General features: G+C 50.2%; 1 protein-coding gene across 2 annotated transcripts in view; it reads left to right on the top strand.

The window, feature by feature from the left end:
- The window catches only part of Togaram2 (TOG array regulator of axonemal microtubules 2), a 58,073-nt gene that overhangs the window by 13,708 nt on the left and 23,018 nt on the right, over positions 1 to 21,347 (top strand). The window contains exons 4-14 of one of the 2 annotated variants that reach the window (XM_070024993.1): positions 879 to 1,166; positions 2,404 to 2,615; positions 3,048 to 3,220; positions 6,100 to 6,146; positions 8,484 to 8,650; positions 11,256 to 11,406; positions 11,664 to 11,828; positions 14,972 to 15,125; positions 15,921 to 16,029; positions 17,352 to 17,587; positions 19,424 to 19,582. In XM_070024993.1, coding sequence (XP_069881094.1) covers positions 879 to 1,166; positions 2,404 to 2,615; positions 3,048 to 3,220; positions 6,100 to 6,146; positions 8,484 to 8,650; positions 11,256 to 11,406; positions 11,664 to 11,828; positions 14,972 to 15,125; positions 15,921 to 16,029; positions 17,352 to 17,587; positions 19,424 to 19,582 — 1,861 coding nt within the window. The remainder of the gene's footprint in view (positions 1 to 878; positions 1,167 to 2,403; positions 2,616 to 3,047; positions 3,221 to 6,099; positions 6,147 to 8,483; positions 8,651 to 11,255; positions 11,407 to 11,663; positions 11,829 to 14,971; positions 15,126 to 15,920; positions 16,030 to 17,351; positions 17,588 to 19,423; positions 19,583 to 21,347) is intronic. The other variant, XM_070024994.1, reaches the window with a different exon arrangement.

The following is a 21,347-nucleotide window of genomic DNA, read 5'->3' on the forward strand; positions in this document are numbered from 1 at the left end:
CCTGGGCATTGTCACCGAGTTCTTTTTGCTCAAGGCTAGTGCTCTACCACTTTGAGCCACAGCTCCACTTCTGGTTTTCTGGTGGTTAATTGGAGCTAAGAGTCTCATGGACTTTCCTGCCCAGGCTGGCTTTGAACCACGATGTTCAGATCTCAATCTCCTGAGATCTCAGCTAGGTTTATGGGTATGAGCCTCCAGTGCCCAGCTTTGTAGGTGCAAATTAAATGTGGTTGAATAGTCAGATGCTAGTGGCTCATGCCTGTCATCTCCTATAAGCTACTACTCAGGAAGCTGAGATTAGAAGACTGAGGTTTGAAGCTAGCCCAGGCAAGAAAGTCTGTGAGACTTTTGTGTCCAATTAACCAGCAAAAATCTATAAGTAGAGGTGTGGCTCAAGAGGTAGAGTGCCATCCTTGAGTGAAAAAAATCTAAGCAACACTCCTAGGCCTTGAGTTCAAGTCCTATTACTGGCGCATGTGCGTGTGTGTTTGCACACACACATACACACACTCACATACATGCACAAAACATGGTTGGATGAGTAGTTGGCTGCAAGCATGGCTTACTTTAAGCTTACCTGACTTTTCCTCTCCATTTGTATTTGGTAAAATAGGTGCTCAATGGTATTGGACAGATTTGTTGGGTCTTGAGGCTTGGTGAAGGTGGTCTTGGGGCAGATGGCTTTCCTTCATGATTTAGGGTCTCTTATCTGTGCTTGGATAGGACTGCATATGAGCACTTTCAGGCCAGGTGCTTCATAGACATTGTTGATGTAGTGATTGCTCCTAGGAAGGACAGAGGCACGGAATGACTGGGCTTCACTCCCACAATGGGTGCCATCTTGGGCTCAGTGTGCCAAGTCACTGTGTCTCCCTCAGGTCCCCTCCAGCCTCTGCCGAGTGTCCTGCTGAGCAGAGAGACTCCATCACGGCTCTTGAGTGGACATGGGGACCCTGGAAGCCTTAAACTAGACACCACTCCGAAAAGCTGGCAGGCCAGGAACGGCCATCCCAAGACCCTTGGTGCTCTGCCTTTGGGGCCTCACCCCCTGGTGCCCATCCTCTCACTGGAGTCGGAGGCTAACAGCGTGGCCCAGGACACCATGCAGATCAAGGAGAAGCTCAAGAAGAGGAGGCTGTCAGAGGGCATGGCAGCCTCTTCTCGAGGTGAGCCTAGGCCTTGGCCTTGCCCCTGCCTTCCCCCAGGGTCCCTGGTTCCAGATCAGCCAGGGTGTGAGGATCAGCTGGTAGCGGATGACTTAGAAGGAGCAGGGTTGGTGGGTGGGTGTCCATCAAGCTGCCAAGGGGGCTGCTGCTGTACAGGGGTGGCACAGGGGGCTATGAGAATGAAACAGAAAGGCTACAGGTGTGGTGGTGTAACTTTTAGGCTGTGTTAGAGGGTTTGAGAGAACTGCACCCCACATCAGTAGCTGTAAAGAAAGGGGAAGCAGAAGGAATTGATTTGTCATGTGCTGAGTACAAGCTGACAGGCAGTATTTGTAATGGTATCATATGGTGTTATTGATTTGTGTGTGTGTGTGTGTGTGTGTGTGTGTGTGTGTGTGTGTGTGTGTGTGTGTGTGTGTGTGTGTGTGTGTGTGTGTGTGTGTGTGATTGAACCCAGGCCCTTGAACATGCCATGTGTAGAGTCCACCACTTGAGCCCTGTTTCTAGCTCTTTGGCTTTTGAATTTTCTTTTTTGAGTTAGGGTCTCAGTTTCGATATTCTCTTGCCTCTGCCTCCTGAGTAACTGTGATTACAGTTAGGTGCCAATATGCCTGGCCCAGTCTTTGTGGATATCTTATTTTACAAAGGAGTGCAGGGGTCACGCAGCGTCTCTCCAGAACCAGAGCCTGCAGTCTTCCCTCTGAACCTCATGCTGATTTTAACTCCTTTGTACTCACACTGCCTCTGAATTTCATTTCATTTATCTTATCTTATTATTATGATTTTTGTTCCAGTACGAGGGCTTGAACCAGGACACTCTCCTTTAGGTTTTTGCTCAAAGATGGAGCTCTCTCATTTGAGCCATACTTCTGTTTCTGGTTTTTGCTGGTTAATTGGAGATAAGAGTCTCTCAGATTTGTCTTCCTGGGCTGGCTTCAAACTGCTATATTCAGATCTATATTCAGACCCCTAAGTAGTTAGGATTACAGGTGTGAGCCATTGGTGCCTGACTTAGATTGAAATGACTTGGATCGATAGTTCTAGCAAACTCTACAGGAATGGGAAAGGACTCTCAGTACTGCTTGCTCAGTGCCTTGCTGATTGTGGGGCTGAGGACCCGCTCTGCTCATCAGTGGGGCTTCCTTCAGGATATCCCAGCCTTCTCCTAGTTAGTGTGAGGATCCTCCTCTACTCCCCGTTCTTTTTGAGCTAGCTTCTCACCCCCCATAATGCATAGCTTCTCTGGATCCCATTGGAGGCCCCAAAGGAGTTCCTCTGAGGAGCACCGTCCCCCGCACCACCTCTCAGAGGCTGCTGAGGGCACCCAGGCCGATGCCTCCCATCCAGAGCATCCCCACCACTCCTGAGGCCAGCGGAGCCAAGGAGAAGGAACTGGACCGGCCCAGGAGCAGGCAGGGGCCCCAGGAGTTGCAAGCCGGAGCTCAGCAGGTAAGGCCCTTCTACCGCTCTGAGTCTCCATCTTCTGTCTTTCCATCCTTTACCAGTCCCTGTTCCCATGCCCTGTGCATGTCTGGGAGGGTCCAGACACTTCCCTGAAGGGTAGGGGTGGCATTAGGAGGGGCTCAGGGCTACCCTCTCTGGGCTCCCTTTTGTACATCTATACAAACAGAGCTTTGGATTAGATACGTCCAATTCTGAAATGAAAAGACCAAAACAGCCCAGACAGAAAATGTTCACAAAGCTTCCCAGTCTGACTGTGGAGGGAGCCAGGCGCTTCCTCAAGGATCCAGCTTTGGGCAGCTGCACAGGAAAACCAGAGCACACTTCTGGGCAGAGGGGACATCCTCTGTGAGGTGCCTGGGCGTGGAACATCCAGCCTGGGATGCTCTCATGGACCGGAACCAACCCTTCTGCTCCCAGGTGCAGATTTCCCAACAATATCTGCACTGCAATGACGAGAAGATGCACAAGTCGCTGGGCGGCCTGGTGATCCCTCCCATCCCCAAGGCTGAGACGCAGACAGGGCCCTCCATGTCCAGTCCCTCGGCATCAGGCCAGGATGACCTCACAGGACTGAGGGCCCCCCACACACGGTAAGAGACCCCACACATCGTGAAGGCTACCTTGTAGTCTTTCTTTCTTCCAATCTTCTAAGATCCACTCAGCCTCTTTGTGGCTGAGCCTCCATGGTAAAGACACTGGGTGTGAGGAGTAGGGTCTCCTACCCATAAGCCTTGGAGTTAAGGAAACCACAGAATTGTTGCTGGGTCTTTTCTGATCCTGGGCTCCAGGAATCCGGGATGATGGTACAACCATCAATATCCCATGCTTCTCTGCTACAGTTTCTTAGTGTATGTGCTGGCTGCAGTGAGGAATAAAATACAAGTTATTTTAGAATGTGATTGTGTTTGACAGAAGCACTTCATTATTGTGAATTTCTTCACTGACGAATACTAAGGACACAATCATGGTTGTACATCTGTGCCTGTGTAGATCTGTGTGTGTAGTCATAACATTTTCTTTTTATTCTCTTTTCGTGTGTGTGTGTGTGTGTGTGTTTGTGTGTGTGTGTGTGTGTGTTTGTGTGTGTGTATTTGTGTGTGTACTGGTCCTAGGGCTCAAGGTCTGAGAGCTGTCCTTGAGCTTTTTTTTGTCCAAGGGTAGCATTCTAGCACTTGAACCACACCTCTACTTCTGGCTTTTTTTTGTTGTTGGTCATGGGGCTTGAACTTTGGGCCTGGGTCTGTCCCCGTGCTCTTCAGCTTAAGGCAAGTGCTCTACCTTTTTTTTTTTTTTTTTTTGTCGGTCGTGGGGCTTGAACTCTGGGCCTGGGCACTGTCCCTCAGCTCTTCAGCTCAAGGCGAGAGCGCTCTACCACTTGAGCTACAGCGCCACTTCCAGTTTTCTGGTGGTTTATTGGAGATAGGAGTCTCACGGTCTCTCCTGCCCGGGCTGGCTTTGAACCGCGATCCTCAGATCTCAGCCTCCTGAGTAGCTAGGATTACAGGCGTGAGCCACCAGCGCCCGGCTAAGTGCTCTACCTTTTGAGCCACAGTACCACTTCCAGTTTTCTAGTGATTTAGTGGAGATCAGAGTCTCACAGACTTTGCGTGGGCTGGCTTTGAACCATGATCCTCAGATCTCAGTCTCCTGAGTAGCTAGGATTACAGGTGTGAGCTACCAGCATCAAGCTGGCATTTTTTTAACCAAAATTAATTGGTGATTATTTTTTAAACCATAATTATTTGGAGATAAGAGTTTTTTGGGCTTTTCTGCTGGGACTAGCTTTGAACTGTAGTCTTCAGACCTTTGCCTCCTGAGCAGCTAGGACTACAGCACTACCAGCGTCCAGCTCCAACTCATTCCTTGTGACTTTCTTGCCTCCTTTGTATTGTTGAGTTTTGGACTTTTCTCCTTCCTCACTTTGTATCTAGTTCTGGGCCTTCTAGGCAGTCTCCTGAAGGCTCTCTGTACCAGTTATGTAAATCTGGCCATTCCTAGGGTTCATTGCAGGACCGGCCTTGTTTTCTCCAGGTGCTCTGTGCCTTGGCCTCCAGGACCAGTAGATATGAGTGACTTCACCTTTCTTGGTTTTCTTTTTTTCTTGTCAGTTGTGGGGCTTGAATTCTGGGCCTGGGCACTGTCCTTCAGCTCTTCAGCTCAAGGCTAGCACTCCATCACTTGAGCCACAGTGCCACTTCTGGTTTTCTGAGTGGTTTATTGGAGATAAGAGTCTCTGAGTTTCTTGCATGGGCTGGCTTTGAGCCGTGATCCTCAGATCTCAGCCTCCTGAGTAGCTAGGATTACAGGTGTGAGCCACTGGTGCCTGGTGACTTCACCTTTCTTGTTCTGTCCCTGGCATCTCCTTGGAGGTGCATCTTTCTACTGGGTAGCTCCAGTTTCTCCTGGCGAAGGCATAGCAATGTCAGAAGGAAGAGGAGGATTCACCATCATCATGGCAAACTGCCCCCCCCCCCCCGCTCCCCAGGATCTCCTATTTCCATCAAGTTGTGGGTGTTCATCCTGGTCTTCAAATGCCAGCATCAATTTTGACTCATTCTGAATATACTTGATTTCATATTCCCTTAGATCTTTTTCTTTTTTTTGGTCAGTTGTAGGACTTGAACTCTGGGCCTGGGCACTGTCCCTCAGCTCTTCAGCTCAAGGCTAACACTCTACTACTTGAGCCACAGGAGACTGCCTTTTTCTGTTTATGTGGTGCTGAGGAATCGAACCCAATGAACCACCAGAAACTGTAAGCGGTGCTGTGTCTCAACGAGGTAGAGCACTAGCCTTGAGCAAGAGCTCAGGGACAGTGCCTAGGTGCTGAGTTCAAACCCCAGACCACCACCAACAACAACAAAAAGGAAGTTATAATGTCAATGATTATACTGAAACCCCCTTATACTATTAATGGATAATAATAAAAAAAAAGTAACAATGAAGACCAGTGTTATGAATGTCCCTGTCTTCTTTTCCTGTGTGTGATCAGGACTGAGCTTTTAGCCTCAAACAGTGAGGACTTACCAAGCCCTCCTAATTCCACTGGAGGTTGGAAGAAGGGAGGAAAAGATAATTAGGGGTCTCTAAGCTCCCTGAGAGCAGGGAAGTTTACAGAACTTGAGCTCAGCGTTGTCTGAACTGTGGAACAATTCACCTTCCTATGCTGCACAGGCCTGGAGTTCACAGCAGGGGCAGAGTTTTCTTCCACAGTTCCCATGTGGAGGCTGCTGCCTGGAGAAGAGATGGCTGTCCAGCCAGGAAAGTGAGGCTGAACTCCCAGCCTCACCTGGCCCTGCAGCTGCTCAGCCACGCCTGCGATTGTGGAAGGAGCTGCCTTTCCTGCTTTGACCTGGATACCAGCCTCTTCCCTGTGTTTTCCATCACAAGGTTGCCCCCTTCTGGAGCTACCCCGGGCTCTTTATCCCAGCATCTCCGCCTTACTGAGTTCTTTTCTCCTCATTCTTTTCAGATTGGTTCAGGAGAGTGGGCCTCAGGAGAAGACCCCTAAATCCATGGGTATGTATTCTCCATATGTCACCTTGTTTTGTATCTGCGGCCTAAGCAGTGGGTCTGGGTCAAGGGTGGGAATAGAAGCAGTGATTACTGGTGGTGTCTGCCACACTAGGCAGGTTGATACCAGGTTCTATAGCTCAAGATGGCCCATGGAAGGGTGATGGCGCTCTCCTGATTTGTGAGCTTCAGATTTGCACGTGGGCCTCATGGCTCTAGAGTGGAGCCTCTTGACACACTGAGCAATGGCCCTTTGCTTGGATTTAAGAAAGTAGACTTGCTCTTACTGGACAGAGTGAGGCATTAAAGCACATCCCACAAACCCCTCAGGGTTCCCCAGGGAGGAAGGAGGTGGGAGGAGGGATGACCGGCTCCTGCAGAGAGGCTGAGCGCAGGAATGGCTCTGGGACAGGGGAAGCAGGCCGCGCGAGGGGCCACTCTGAATCCAGGCTGTGGGTAGAGGGAGTTGGCAGCAGCTGCTGTGTTGAAGGGCGGGAGGATGACCAGCTTCCTGGCAGGTCCCTGCTAATCAGCTCAGCAAGGAATACAGCAGGTGTCGGGGTGGGGCTGCTTCCCAAAGAGGGTGGGGCTTCTCCCCTGCTCCCTCGCCGGTCTGTGTGTGCAGTGATCTTGGGCAGCCTCCAGCGATGCGTGAGGTGCCCCACATTTCTTTCATGTGCTCCCCCTGAGATGGTTGGCTTGGATATTTGCGCACAGAAGCCCTGTCCCTGTGGGTGGGGCAAACTCTTTGGATGAGGCTTTCCAGGCGTCCCTGACAGCTTTAAAGGAGGGAGAGGATATGGAAAAGTCCTTAGAGGCTTCTCTGTCACCTGGACACACCAGGATGTCAGCTGGGGTTGATACGGCTCAGTACCTCTAACTCATCTAACACATAGCCGTGGGGCTGTGGGGCCATGGGGCTGTGGGGTTCCTATAGCTGAAACTGCCCCAAATCTCAGGGCATTCCTGCAGACCTTGCCCTGGCCAGGTAGCCTCTGACCCTGCACCCTCTGCCCTGCCTTCTGGTGTGTGTGTGTGTGTGTGTGTGTGTGTGTGTGTGTGTGTGTGTGTGTGTGTGTGTGTGTGTGTGTGTGTGTGTGTGTGTGTGTGTGTGTGTGTGTGTGTGTGTGTGTGTGTTTATGAGTCCTGGGGCTTGAACTCAGGTCCTAAGTATTGACCCTGAACTTTTATTTTGCTCCAGGCTAACACCCTACCACTTGACTCATAACTCTATTTCTGGCTTTTTGGTGGTTAATTCCTGCCCAGGCTGGCTTTGAACCATGATTCCTGAGTAGCTAAGATAACAGGCATGAGCCATCTGTGTTCCACTTACCTTTTGCCCCTTGGCCCTGATTCTTCTCCCTGCCCACCCCCGCCCCCCACAAACAGAGGAAGCCTTTGCAGAAGGTCTGGGCTAGCAGAAGCCTGGGTACCCAGGGAACTGGGCAAGAGACCAGGCTCCAGATGCCCCTTGTAGCCTCAGGCATCGCCAGATGGTGGCCTCCATCCTCCTGATTAGCAGGCTCTCCCAAGGTCATTATACTCTGAACTTTATGAGAAGGTTAAGGAACCTAGCCTGGCCTTGTCCCTAGAATAACAAGTATACCTTTATATCCATTGATTGGGAAATCAATAGTAACAGATACTATGGAGTCAATGTTTAGAAGTGAAGTTGTATTTTATCAGTCACAAAAACACCTGAAGGTCACTGTGCCTCCGCTTTCCCATGTGTGGAATAAGAGAACTAGACTAGGGCTAGTAGCTTTTCTTTCTTTCTTTCTTTTTTCTTTTTTTTTTTTCATCAGTCATAGGACTTGAACTCTGGGCTTGGATGCTGTCCCTCAGCATTTCAGCTCAAGGCTAGTGCTCTACTACTTGAGCCACAGCGCCACTTCTGGTTTTCTGGTGAATTGGAGCTAAGAGTCTCAGGGACTTTCCTGCCCAGTCTGGCTTTGAACAGAGATCCTCAGCTCTCAGCCTCCTGAGTAGCTAGCATTACAGGCGTGAGCTACCAGTGCCCAGCTAGGGTTAGTAGCTTTTCTGGTCCCTTCCAGCTTGGCTGGGGTGGTAGAAAATGGCTGGCAGGACAGTTGGAGTTTTCATCTTCCTGTCTAGCCCCTTCCTCCTTTTAGAATAAGCTATGCAATGCTTGCTTGCTGAATGAGTGAATGAATGAATGACTAGATGGATGGATGAAGGGACTGTGATGTGATCCTTAGCAACCTTGCCAGTGCTGCTCTGTGGAGCGCTTGGCCAGTCAAGTCCTACTAGCCACAGGTCAGCTCAGGGGCAGCCCTGGGTGCTGGGCTGTCCTCAGCCCCATCTTTTCTCTTGACTCCTCAGACCCCAAACCTCTGGCCCCACCTGTGAGGGACAAGTCTTCGGTAGCCCCTGAGAAGCCCCTGGCTTCATCACAGTCTACTCCTATACTGACAGCATTCTCCTTTGGCCATGCCAAAGAAGCCCACCCCTTGTGGAAAGAAGAGGACCAGAAGGAGATCAGCTCCAAGGTATCTGGGAAGAGAAAGACAAGGAGGAGGAACAGGAGGAGGAACAGGAGGAGGAGGAGGAGGAGGGAGAGGAGGAGGGAAAACAAATGAACAAAGCATGTTCCCAAATGTGAGGGGCCAGCTGGTGGGAACTGGGGCAGAGCCAGGAAGAGCTTAAGCAGCTGCCCTGAGCATTCAGGCTGGAGAGGAAGGGAAGCAGGGATAGGATTGGAGTGGAGTGGGGACTGGGTGCAGAGAAGAGTCCAGAAGATTGCCGAGGAGTGGTGTTGGGAGGTGGAAGGGCAGAAGAAAGTCGCGCGTGGGTGAGAGGGAAGCAGGATGCTGGGGGAGAGGCCAGAGGGCTTAGGTGAACCATGCTGTGTAATCCGAACTGACCCCCAAGATAGCAACGGAGAGGCAGCTGACTCTGAGGCCAATGGCCAAAACTGTGCTTGACAGGCTGATAAATACCTTGTACTTCTAAGATGACCTTGGGGAGGTGGCTTCTCTTCCCCATGTAGGATGCATTTAGTAAAACTTGGTGAGTGACTGTCCCAGGTGCATGCTATGTTAGAAAAGGAGATTCTGGGTTAAGGTAAGGACCAGCATTACTCTAGAGCAGGCAGTGAGGGATGAATAATTAGAAGAGTCCCATGCACCAAAATGGGCTTTGTGCTCCAGTCCACCCCAACACCCACTCCGTTATCATCCTACAGACCTTGATATTACAGATCACTCCCCAAGCCCACACGATCCCAATTCTAAGATTCTGTTCGGTCACCGCCATCTCCTATTTCTTTGGCTCCATCCACCCACTGCTCTGACTTCATCATGTTTGCTGTCTTGCAGCGAACTGGATCATCCCTCCACTTGCTTTCTGTTACCTTTTTCATCTTGGCATGACAAACCCTTCCCATTTGTTCCCGAGAGTAGTGTAGTCTGGCATTAGTTCCCCCCACTGAGATCACCAATGACTTCATGTCCCAAATGTTGTCCTCTCCCACTTTGTCCCAGGAGCTGCTTTTGACACATCTGGCACTTGCCCCTCTTGAATTCTCCATGCAGGGATGGAGCCCAAGGGCAGCTCTTTCTTGGTGCTCTTCCTCCATGAACGGCAGCTTCTTCCTTCCTGTCAGGGCTCCTCCTCCTCCTCCTGCCCTTCAGATACCAGGGGCTGGTCCTCTGGCTTATTTAATCAGCCCCTAGGATGTCCTCCGGTCAGTGTTGTCAGTACAGTCTCTAGGCTGAGGCCTACCAACCTTCTCCTGACCTCCAGACTCACCTCTTTCCTGCTAGTCATCATCTTCACTTAGACATCTAATTCTATTTCAAAGCTACCATGACCAAGACTCAATTCCTGGATCCTTACCTCACCTAACCTTTTTCTCCAGGGTCCCCACATAGTGAATGGTACCCCAAAGGCAGCTGTAGCCTTCTAGCCAATCAGGCCCCAAATCCTGAGCTTGTCCTTGGCATCCTACATCTTCTGTCTCAGCAAGAAACCAACTCTACTTTTGAAATATGCCCCCACCCCTCCTGTCCCACCATCCTGGACCAACTTCCCTCTCTTGCTTTTGCTCCTGTATCCTGTGGTCTCCTAAGAGTTCTCGCTGCTCCTACCTGTTCTAGACTCTTCCATGAAGCAGCCAGAATAATCCTTAAATATGTTCTATGTCCCTCACCTCTGGAAGCTGGGTGAAGAGCATATATTGATCCTATTCTTACAACTTCTTATGAGCCTCAAACTACCTCAAAATAGGTTACTTAAAAAAAATCAACCGACCTTTGGAGAAGCCAGGATCCCCAAACTGAAGTCAAATTGTGTCGCTCCTCAGGCTCAAAGCCTGACATGGCCTCCAGTGTCCTTTTATAGACACCTAGTGTGGTGTGGATTTTGCCACCTCCTGACCTTATGTCCTATCCCTGCTTTGACTCAGAGTGCTGAAATCTAGATCTACACTTAAAATTCACCCTAAAAACAGTCTCTCTAGGCGACTTCCCTCTTCTCCTCCTTCTCTTCCTCTTCCTCTCCTGTTTTTCCTCTTTCTCCTCCTCCTTTTGCCTTTTTATCTTACCTTCTTCTTTTTCTCTCTCTCCTTTTTCTCTTCCTCCTCTACCTCCTCCTCTTTTTCTTCTACCTCCTCCTACTCTTTCTCCTTCTTCTTCTGTTTCCCCTGTTTTCTTCTCGTGTGGTACTAGGCAGTGAACCCATCCAGGGCCTTATGCATAGTAGGCAAATGTCCCACCATTTAGGACATACCTCAGCTCTTTTGTATTTGTTTTTAATTTTCATTTTGTTAGAATCTCATTAACTTTTTCCAGGCTGGCCTTGAACTTGAGATATTCCTGCCTCTGCTTCTCTGAGTAGCTGGGATTACAAGTGTGTACATGACAACCAGTTCTCTGGGTCTTCCTATGTAAAGCAAAAACCCTGTGACAATTTTTTTTCTAGCACATGGTTCTGTCATTAGAGATTTATGTGTTTATTGTTTGTGCCCCAGTTCAGAAAGCTCTCGAGTACAGGACTTAATCGCTTTTTTTGTTCTTCCAGAGTGTGCTTGGCATCTAGGAGGCACTCACATATTTGACTACTAAGGCTAATGGAGTCTGCCTTTTCCTGTGCCAGGTCCAAGTCACCATCTCCAAGTCAGCCCAGGAGAAGATGCGGCTGAAGCAGCTGAAGGAGGTGGAATCATTCCGGAGGGCAAAGGGGCCAGAGAGGGAGAGAGAGCTGGCTTCCCAGGGCCTGGGTCCACGGAGAACCTTGGTGAAGGAAGGTACCGTGGTGTGTGTGTGTGTGTGTGTGTGCGTGCATGTGCACACATGTGTGTGTGTGGGGGGGGTAGAGGACTCCTGCTGGCTAGGGAAACATTTGTCTCACTCCTGGGCTTCCCATAGCTTCTCCACTCCCCACCTGAGCATGGACAGGGAGTCAGGTCCACTGTCTTGGTGGTCGGTCCATTTCCAAAGGAGGACATTGGGAACAGGAGCACATAGGACCAGCTCAGTTCTAGGACTGTCTCTGCCTTTGTAGGCCTCCTTCCCCTCCGGGGAAGTGGGACCCAGTCTGTGCCTACTGGAATGAGCAGCCCACACAGAAACAACATTGGCGTCATCCTGAGGAAGCGAGCCAACCGGTCCTCCCTGCCCAGCATCCCTGTCAGCAAGCAGGAGCCCAGCTTTGCCCGTCATGCTTCAGGTGGGTGCAGCCTTGAGATGCTCTAGGGGAAGAGCAAAGTGGACCCTGGCTGTTCTACCTTGTCAGTTGCCCATGTCAGACTAGGGGATAACCTGCAAGGGATGTGTGTGTGTGTGTGTGTGTGTGTGTGTGTGTGTGTGTGTGTGTGTGTGTGTGTGTGTGTGTGTGTGTGTGTGTGTGTGTGTGTGTGACCTTGCCAGGGTAAGAAGCAGTCTGGGACTCATTAATTGTCAAGGGGTAAGGTTGTCACACGTAGAATTGTGGATGTCTGGGGAAGTCTGCCCAGCTGGTACATCAGGGCTTAGAGAAGTCATCAGTGTACCAGAAGATGCTGACAGAGAGCATGCAAGGAAAAAGCTGTGAATATCAAGAAGAGGAAGGCAGGGTTCTGGGAAGAACCTTGGCTTTCTATCTGTGTCTTTGTACAGTTGGGGCTGGAAAGAGTTGGCTAAGGACTAGGAGCAGGAGAGCCACAGGGAAGGTGAAAGGATCTGGAGAGACTCTGTCCCATCCTACCAGATGGCTTCTTAGTGGCCTCACTTTTTTGTATATGGGGCAAGCACTTGAACTTTCATTTGAAAAGATTTTTGTTACCAAATTTATTTGGAAATAATCAATCTGATTCAGAGTTTTAGTTGAGGTGTGGTAGGCGATGATGGTGGCTGAAAGCATAATGTAGAGGTTGTAAATAGTGATTAATCTCCTTTTTCTGTTTTTCCCATCTCTTTGATTATCTCAAGTAGAATGTCTTAATTCAAGACAAGTTGATAGCACTTCATCCCCGCCCCTTCCCCCCAGTTTTTAAAAATGGGGAGATCCTCCTTCAGGCTAATGTCATCAAAAGCTGTTTGTATTTTGGGGGTGGGTGGGTCAATCATGGAGCTTGAACTTGGCCTGGGCACTGTCACTAAGTTCTTTTGCTCAAGGCTAGCCCTCTACCACTTTGAGCCACAGCTCCACTTCCAGTTCTCTGGAAGTGGCTTCGAACCATGAGTCTCAAATCTCAGCCTCCTCAGCAGCTAGGATTATAGGTGTGAGCTACTGGTGCCCAGCTTGTCTGTAATTTTATAGCTATCATTCTCCTTTGGTGATAAATATTTTACTCCATGACAAATAATACTAATGTATTGGTTACTTTTTTTTTCTCATTTCTGTGACCTGACTTAATGGAGGGAAGATTTGTTTGGCTCATTGCTTTACCTCCTTAAGTTTTTGCTGCCTCTCAAAATAGTCACAACCATCTGCGGACTAGGAATTCAACACAGAAGCCTGGGGGACACATTTTATATTTGAACTGTAACAATAACTTATATCTTATACCTATTATGCTAGAGATAGAAAATTGCCCTTAAAATAAATTCATTTGAAAAGTAAATAAGTAAACATACAGATAATCAAGAGATATGGCAAAAGGATCACGAAAGTGGTACTGGGAAATATTGATTTATCTAACCCAACCACTCCTTAGAGACAGTGGCACGGAGCGAGAGTCAGAGATCCAATCAGCCCAGCGTCATTTGAGGTGATAGTGGACTCAAGACTAAGACCTTGACTAATGGATTTTGATCTAATATGGTCTGTTTCTATTTCACACGATTTCAACTATGTATTTGTAAGTGGATAGGTAGAAGAATGATTTTAAATAGGTTAGGCTGTTGAATTGAGGAAAAGCTAACTTTGCTTTTGCAACTTCCCTGGAAGCTGAATTTGAATTCCCCTCATCTTCCTCTTCCTCTCTCCTGAGAACCAAAGCTTAAGTTGCTTTATAATTTGTACTGACAGTTACTTTTGGCCTGGCTAGACATGATGGAATTTCAAAATAAAGTTGGTGGTCCCTCTGAATTTTCTAACACATACTATGAGATTCTAGACTCTTCCCCCTTTTTTTGAATCCAGGGACATTTGGGTGAGATTGACTGTATCTACTTAGTTCCTTCAGTTTTGTGATACAAAGAATGGGGGTTCCTGGAGCCAAAGTCATTTGTGTGGACACGGTTTGAAAAGCTGCCAGGGTCAAGGGTAGGACCTGTGGGACCAGCGGCTGGAGTGGCCCTGCAGTTGCCTTTTGTGTTTTTATTTTAAAATCTGAGTGGATGCTAAACACCACTGGAGGATGATATAGAAGCAGAGCAGGTGTCAGGAAGCTAGATTGGCCCTTTTGTTCCCCTGGATGGACCAGTGCCTCTGGAGAGCCTCGTGGACCATGTGGCTTTCATACTGTCTGTGAAGGCCAAGATATTGGGTGATACCTGTCTACCAGGTGACCTGAGGACTGATCAAGCGACCATTTATATACCAATGGTAGTGCTGAGAATTCTGGAAGGGGGTCTAAGTGTCTTGATTTTAAATACAGGGCTACCTCTCTACTCAGATGTACCTGGGGTCTTCTGCGTGTACTATAGTCAAAAATCACCCCAGAGGAGAACTAAAGTGAGACATGGTAGGGAGAGTCCAGGATTGGAGGAGTTCTTGGGTGATGGAGGAGCTAAGGGGCGATGGGTGGATCGCCCCCCCCCCCCCCCGGCCTCCCAGCCTCTCTGAAATTCCCCCAGTTCTTCTAGGGTCTTATGGTAGTTCTGGCATCTTTCCATAAGGGAGGAGAGACTAGAAAAACATACCCTGGTTGTAGACCACTTCTTTGCCTGCTGTCCGTCCCTGCATCTTGATGGTTACTAATACTGTTTCAAGTGCTTTTTTTGCTGGTCCTGGCTTTGCTCCAGCCATCTGAAGCAGAGCACTTTCCTGCTCAGACAACCTCACATGAGCATGGATGGTGGAAAGGAAGGAGCAGACACTCTTACCTGGGTGGGAGCAAACTGTCATTCATTGGAGGACTTACTGGGCTTCACCCTGACCACAGGCAGGGCAGAATCAGAGGCAAGTCCCAGGTTTAGTAGGCTTGATCAGGTGACATCAAATTAGCATGTTTATAATATTACAATGTTGGCAATGGCAGGAGCAGAGAAAGTCAACAAAAGGCAGAATAAGGCTGAGGCTTGGCTTCCCGGACTTCCCGGTCCCTTCTCCCTGCACAGTGGGCTATGCTGTGGGTCAGGCCTGCACGGGGAGGGTGAGAAGGAGCCATCGACGGGCATACTTGCCTGTCTTCTTTGTGAAGCTTGTTTCTTTACCCGTGCATGCAGCTAACTCCTTACCTGCGGTGCTCACCTTGGGGTCTCCCGAATGGGAGGAAGAGGAAGAGGAGATGGACCTGAGAGCTTTTAGGGAGTTGAGGCCCTTCTCGAACCCAGAGCTGGGGTTGATGGATGCTCTGCAGTGCCTCAACAGCAGTGACTGGTGAGGAAACATCTCCCTTGTGCACCCTGGGGCCTGGGGGAGGGGTCTGAGGGGAGGAGGGGAGACGGGGTGGGGGAGAGGGGACCAGAGGGAGGAGGCTCTGGTGCAATGGAAGGAGGTGTGTGTGTGTGTGAGTGTATGTGTGTGTACATGTGCACACATATGTGCATGCATATCTATATATACACACAAATACATATATAGATATATACACATATATAGATACATACACACATAGAATATATATATCTGTCTGTCTGTCTGTCTATCTATCTATCTATCTATCTATCTATCTATCTATCTATCTATCTATCTATCTATCTATCTATCTATCTATCTATCTATCTTCTGATGTGTGCCCTGGGTCTGCTGGAGCCAGGCAAGGCTAGGAGGAATTTAATTTGAGAACACGGGCACCAAGAAAGGTCCTAACCCTTTCTGACTAAACTCTATGGTATCTGCCCTTTGGCTGGTGGCACACATGATCTTAGTCCTGGGTGAAACGAGGGATCTGCCCCATCTTCAGTCTGCATCCCAAGCATCCTGGCTCAGAGGTGTCTGCCTCATACTGATCATGGCCCAGGCATTGGAGCCCAGGGCCAGCCGAGTGCCCTGTAGACCAGCTCATCCTCAGCAGTGAGGATTCTCACAATCCTCTGAGCCGGCTGAATCCCATCCTGCCTGTGGTTGCTGTTGTTGTTGGTGGGGTGTTGCATGCAGGGGCCCCTGGTCTGCAGAGGGAAGAGGGCTCTTCCCTCCTCACCTGCCTGTGACAGAAGTGGCCTTGCTTCTCAGGCAGATGAAGGAGAAGGGCCTGGTGAGCATCCAGCGCCTGGCAGCCTGCCATTCGGAGGTCCTTCTCACCGGGAGGCTGCACGATGTGTCCTTGGCCGTGGCAGGGGAGGTGAGGCCTCTGCATGGCGGCTTGTGCACCATCCCCACACCCCCTTTCCCTGGGCAGCTGCTCAAGGTCGTGGAGAGCCCCGATCTCTGGGACACAGTGAGCATTTGGAATCCTGGGCTTCCATTTGTCACAGCTTGCATGGGATGCTCTGCACTGGATCCCCAACTCCAGGCCATTGTAGCACTGTCTCTCACGGGGCTGGGGCTCAGCCTGGGCTGGTCCCTGAGGGGGCAGGTGAGGGATGCTTGATACAGGAGGGGGAAGTGCCCTGTCCTCAGGAATGGAAGCTCTGGCGGGGCGGGTGGGGTAGCCACACAGAGGATGCCATATTGGCTGTGTTGTGGCTCTGTGCCTTCCTGCGGTTGCTGTTCTCCATGCAAAATGAATGTCACATGCTGCCTTGCAGTGTCTTTCTCTCTCTTTTTCTTTTTTTCTCCCTCCCTCCCTCCTTCCCTTCCTCCCTCCCTCCCATCCTCTCTCCCTCCTTCTCATTTTCCTTCCTTCCTTCCTTCCTTCCTTCCTTCCTTCCTTCCTTCCTTCCTTCTCATCTTCCTTCCTTCTCATCTTCCTTCCTTCCTTCCTTCCTTCCTTCCCTTCCTTCCTTTCCTTTCCTTTCCTTCCCTTTCTTTTCCTTCCTTTCTCCTCTCCTCCTCCCCCTTCCTTCTCCCCTCCCCTCCCCTTTCCTTCTCCTTCCTTCCTTCCTTCCTTCCTTCCTTCCTTCCTTCCTTCCTTCCTTCCTCCCTCCCTCCCTCCCTCCCTCCCTCCTTACCTCTCTTCCTCCTTTCCTTCCTGTGTGTGACTACTAGGCCTTGAACTCAGGGCCTGGGTGCTGTCTCTAGCTTTTGTGCTCTAAAGCTTTTGGCCCTCTACAACTTGAACTACAGCTCCACTTGTAGCTTTTGGGTGATTAACTGGAGCTAAAAGTCTCATGGACTTTCCTGCCCAGGCTGGCTTTGAACCATGATCCTCAGATCTCAACTTCCTGAGTATCTAGACTTACAGGTATGAGCCACTGGTGCTTGGCTCCCTGCAACAGTTTTAAAGACCACATTGGGCCTCTTTGAAAAATGTGCTCTGCAGACTAAGTGGGTACAAGTTTTAGATGCTAATGATAACCATGGAATTAAGAGCTATGGTGATTACTAAGTAGGACTCTGCCTCTGAGCTGCTGTAGGCCTCTTCATTTCCAGCAGGGTGAGGGGTGCGGGTGGGGCAGGGCTGAGTGAGGGGCTGGTGCCAGGGCTGGGTTGTTCTCAGTCTTTGTGTTTCATAGCCCTTGTCCAGTAGTCCTAGGGGGCCCTTCCCCCCCCCCTCTCTCCCAGGTCACAAACCTCCGCTCCAAGGTGTCCCGCCTGGCCATCAGTACCCTAGGAGACCTTTTTCGGGCTTTGAAAAAGAACATGGACCAGGAAGCTGAGGAGGTGGCCCGCTGCCTGCTACAGAAGATGGGGAACACCAGCGAGTTCATCCAGCGGGCGGCCAGCCGGGCCCTGGGTGCCATGGTGGAGAATGTGACTCCAGCTCGAGCGTTGGTGGCCCTCACGTCTGCGGGGGTCTAGTAGGTGGCTGCCTATTGTCTAGGGGGTGAGGCTGGTCCAAAATGGGGAGGCAGGAAGAGAGGCTCTACATTGGGGAAGGAGGGAAGGATAGGAATAAGTAACAGGGTGGACAGGAGGTAGAAAGTGAGCTGCAGAGGGTCCCTTGGGATGGTGGGGTGGGTCAGAGTATAGTGGGGTCACACACCTCAGCCAGCGCCTCATCCATTTAGCTGGGAGGTGGAAGATCTCTGCTTCCCAGTGGGCTTTTCCCATCTTTCCCTGGCCAGGCTGGGAAGAATGGGGTGAACCAGCAGGACTGGAAGGGGAGAGATGCTATTTGTTCTGCTCCAAGGCTGGAGATGATTGGTTGGTGGCCATGGCAACACAGGGAGCTGCAGAGGCAGCTTTGGCTGGGTCCCAGAGGGCACCCTGACCCTCCCAGGGGAGTCATGCTTCTTTCTGATGAAATGTGGGCCACCGAGGAGAGCAGGAAGGGGGCGGGGCATAGACTACTGTGAGAGGAAGAGTTGCTTAAGTCAAAATCAAACCAAAGACTTTTTCTCAGATTTTTTTTCTCCTGCAGGGTACAAAACTTTCCAGGAAATCAGTCATTGAACTGATGCCCGGCAAGGCTTTTTAGTGCCTGCTGCACTTGCCGGCTGACTTTAGCCAAAGGGTGAACCATTCCTGGGCCACATTGTCTGGGTTCACATCGCAGATTGGTACTTTACCTTTCTGAGCCCGTTTCCTCCTCACCTGTCAGATGGAGATAATAATGGGGCTGGCCCCCTGAGGTGGTCATGAGGAGTCAGTGAGTTGATTCGTAAGAAGCATGGAGAACGATTCCTGCCTCTAACATCTACTGACCCTGTATTTTGGCCAAATTAACTTGGGAGAAATTAATGATACCATTTCTGGATTTCCTCCCTTTCCCTCCCTTTCCTCATTTGCAGAATGATGATAAAAAATAGTAGCTTATGGAGTTGATGGCTGACGAGTGAACGCACAGGGCCTGGCATTCCTGGGGGATGTGGCAATTGATCATTGTCAACAACAACCCGCGTCAGGTGAACTCCGGGACACCTGGAGCAGGATTGTGCATTTGAATCCTTTGTGATCTTTTCAAATGAGAATTGTGCTTCAGGTGCCAACAATGCTGGCCTGTAGCCCACACTATATGTATGACCCCTCTGTGTTCCACTGGGATAAGATGCTGGGGCACAAAGGGGTCATTGTCATGTCATGGGCTGTGAACACAGAGGCCCTGCTTGAAAGAGGTGACACCAGATGGGTTTCTCTTATCAGAGTTCAAGCTCTGACTGTTATAATGGCCACATTCTCCAATTCAGTTAAACAAACCTGTGCTGAGTTCCTGCTCTGTCAGGCTCACACTGGGACCTGCAGAGCATTGTGTAGGCAACAGTAGGAGACCTCATCCCCATTCCCAAGGACAAAGAAGGTCACTTTGTAGAGGACATTCGCCTATAGGCTGGGGGAGGAAGAGGAGACATAGATCCAGTAGGACTTTTCTAGGAGCGGGGAAAGATGGGACTTGCATGTGGGTGGCAAGGGGGCTGCGGGCTCAGGAAGGCCTTGAGAATGGTGAGCACAGGGTCTCTTTGGAAGAATACCTCGTGTCTTTATGCAGCTGCTCTTAATTTCTCCCAAGATCACTGGTCCCATTTAGCCCTGTGATCAGGAACTAATCGGTCTTTCCTGCAAGTTCCCCGGCCCACAAAGGATAACTTCTGGAGCCATTTTGGTCAAGACTCTCCCATGATAGATTTACATGTGCCTTACTGAAACCCCCTCCCCTCCCCATGACTGACCTCTTGCTTATGACTCGGTCCTTTCAGCCATCGAAACCCTTTAGTCCGGAAATGTACTGCCGAGCACCTGTCAGCCGTCCTGGAGCAGATCGGTGCTGACAAGCTTCTCTCAGGCAGCAGGGACAGTACAGACATGCTGGTGCACAACTTGGTGAGGCTGGCCCAGGACTCCAATCAGGACACCAGGTAGGACAGGCCCCAGGCTTGGGGAGGAGGCAGCCCAGGCAAGTTTGCAGCCCAGAGAGACCTGGCCCTACAGCTTGTGCGGAGGATCAGGCAGAGGGACCAGCAGATGGATGGATGGAAGCCAAGTCCTTTCCTTCCAGCTGCTGACCTCCCACCCTCCCTCCCTCCAATGTCCCGTGTCCAGGAATGGTCGGTGCCTCCGGCTGCTACTTTTGCCCCTTCGATTCACCTTCTTCCTTCATGTTGCTCCTCTTTCTACCCACCATGGTTCCATTCTCTGCAAGACCGGTCAGTTTTTGCAAGAAGTATTTGCTGAGGGCTCTTTTGGTTATGGAGAAAGCAATAAATAAGAAAGATTAAGCTCCTTTCTTGGTGTTGATGGCTCACACGTGAAGCCAGCTTGGGTAGAAAAGTCTGTGAAGCATTTGTTTCCAATTATCCAGCAAAAAACTGAAGTGGAGGTGTGGCTCAAGTGGTAGAATACCAGTCTTAAGCAAAATGCTGAGTCAAGTCTCAAGGCTTTGAGCTCAAGCCCCAGTACTGACACATACACAAAAATTTAAGCCCTTGTTTTCTTGAAGCTTCCCTCCTCGTTGAGGAAGGCACAAGATAAATACAATATAAGAGCACTTTAGATATAGATAGGAATGCAAAGGTAAGATTCCAGGAAGATGGAATGTTGAATGGAGGACAACAACTTGAGCCTGAGTGCTGGCCACAGCTGAGAGCCGACTGGCAAGATGGAGGCAGCTTTCTGAGGATCTGGGCATGTGACTCAGGTGAAGAAAGTGGTACCGAGGCCCCTGGGTAGGGACAATGTGGTGTTCAAGATTGAGGCCAGCCTCGCAGGGTGGAACACAGGAACAGGGCTGCGGCAGGAAACACAGGCCAGGGGTAGAGATTTGGGGTTGCATGATGGCACACAGAAATCCTAGAGGGTTTTTCGGTAGGAAGTTAAGGAGATATTTGAAGATTTTCAGTGAGAGAGCAACAGGATCTTATGTCTTCCAAGGCTAGGGTGGGGCCTGGTTGATCCCGCCCCTCAGTTCCCTACATCTGTTTGGATGTGTGCTTATCTAGGGCTACTGCCCCATGCCATCCTGATGGATGGATGGATAGATGGATGGTGTGAGTGCGTGCACATCTGTGTGTGTGTGCATGTGCACGCACAGGCTGCATTTCCACGCCACAGTCTCCAGAGCGTGTGGCCTGGTCATGTGGGCTGTCCATGTCCACGGTTCATTGTCCCGGTGCTCCCTGGAGCACTGCAGTGCTGGCTCTTCTCCCCACGTGGAACCTCTGTGAAAAGTGCACTCATCTTCCCCATAGTGTCCCCAACGGAGGCAAGGGGAATTTTCCAGAATCAGCCCTGCTGTGCCAGGGCCCATGTACATTCCAGGGGTCAATCTTTTTTGTTTTGTTTTGTTTGTGCTGTACCTGGGGCTTGAACTCAGGGCCTGGGCACTGTTCCTGAGTTTTGTTTGTTTGTTTGTTGTCGGTCATGGGGCTTGAACTCTGGGCCTGGGCACTGTCCCTCAGTTCTTCAGCTCAAGGTGAGCACTCTACCACTTGAGCTACAGTGCCACCTCCTGTTTTCTGGTGGTTTATTGGAGATAAGAGTCTCATGGTCATTCCTGCCCTGATTGGCTTTGAACCGCGATCCTCAGATCTCAGCCTCCTGAGTAGCTAGGATTACAGGCGTGAGCTACCAGTGCTTGGCTCCTGAGTTTTGTTTTTTGTTTTTTTTTGGGTCCGGTCGTGGGGC

This window comes from Dipodomys merriami, unplaced genomic scaffold, assembly GCF_024711535.1.
Source record: "Dipodomys merriami isolate MVZ:Mamm:240054 unplaced genomic scaffold, mDipMer1.0.p SCAF_17, whole genome shotgun sequence".
NCBI lineage: Eukaryota > Metazoa > Chordata > Mammalia > Rodentia > Heteromyidae > Dipodomys > Dipodomys merriami.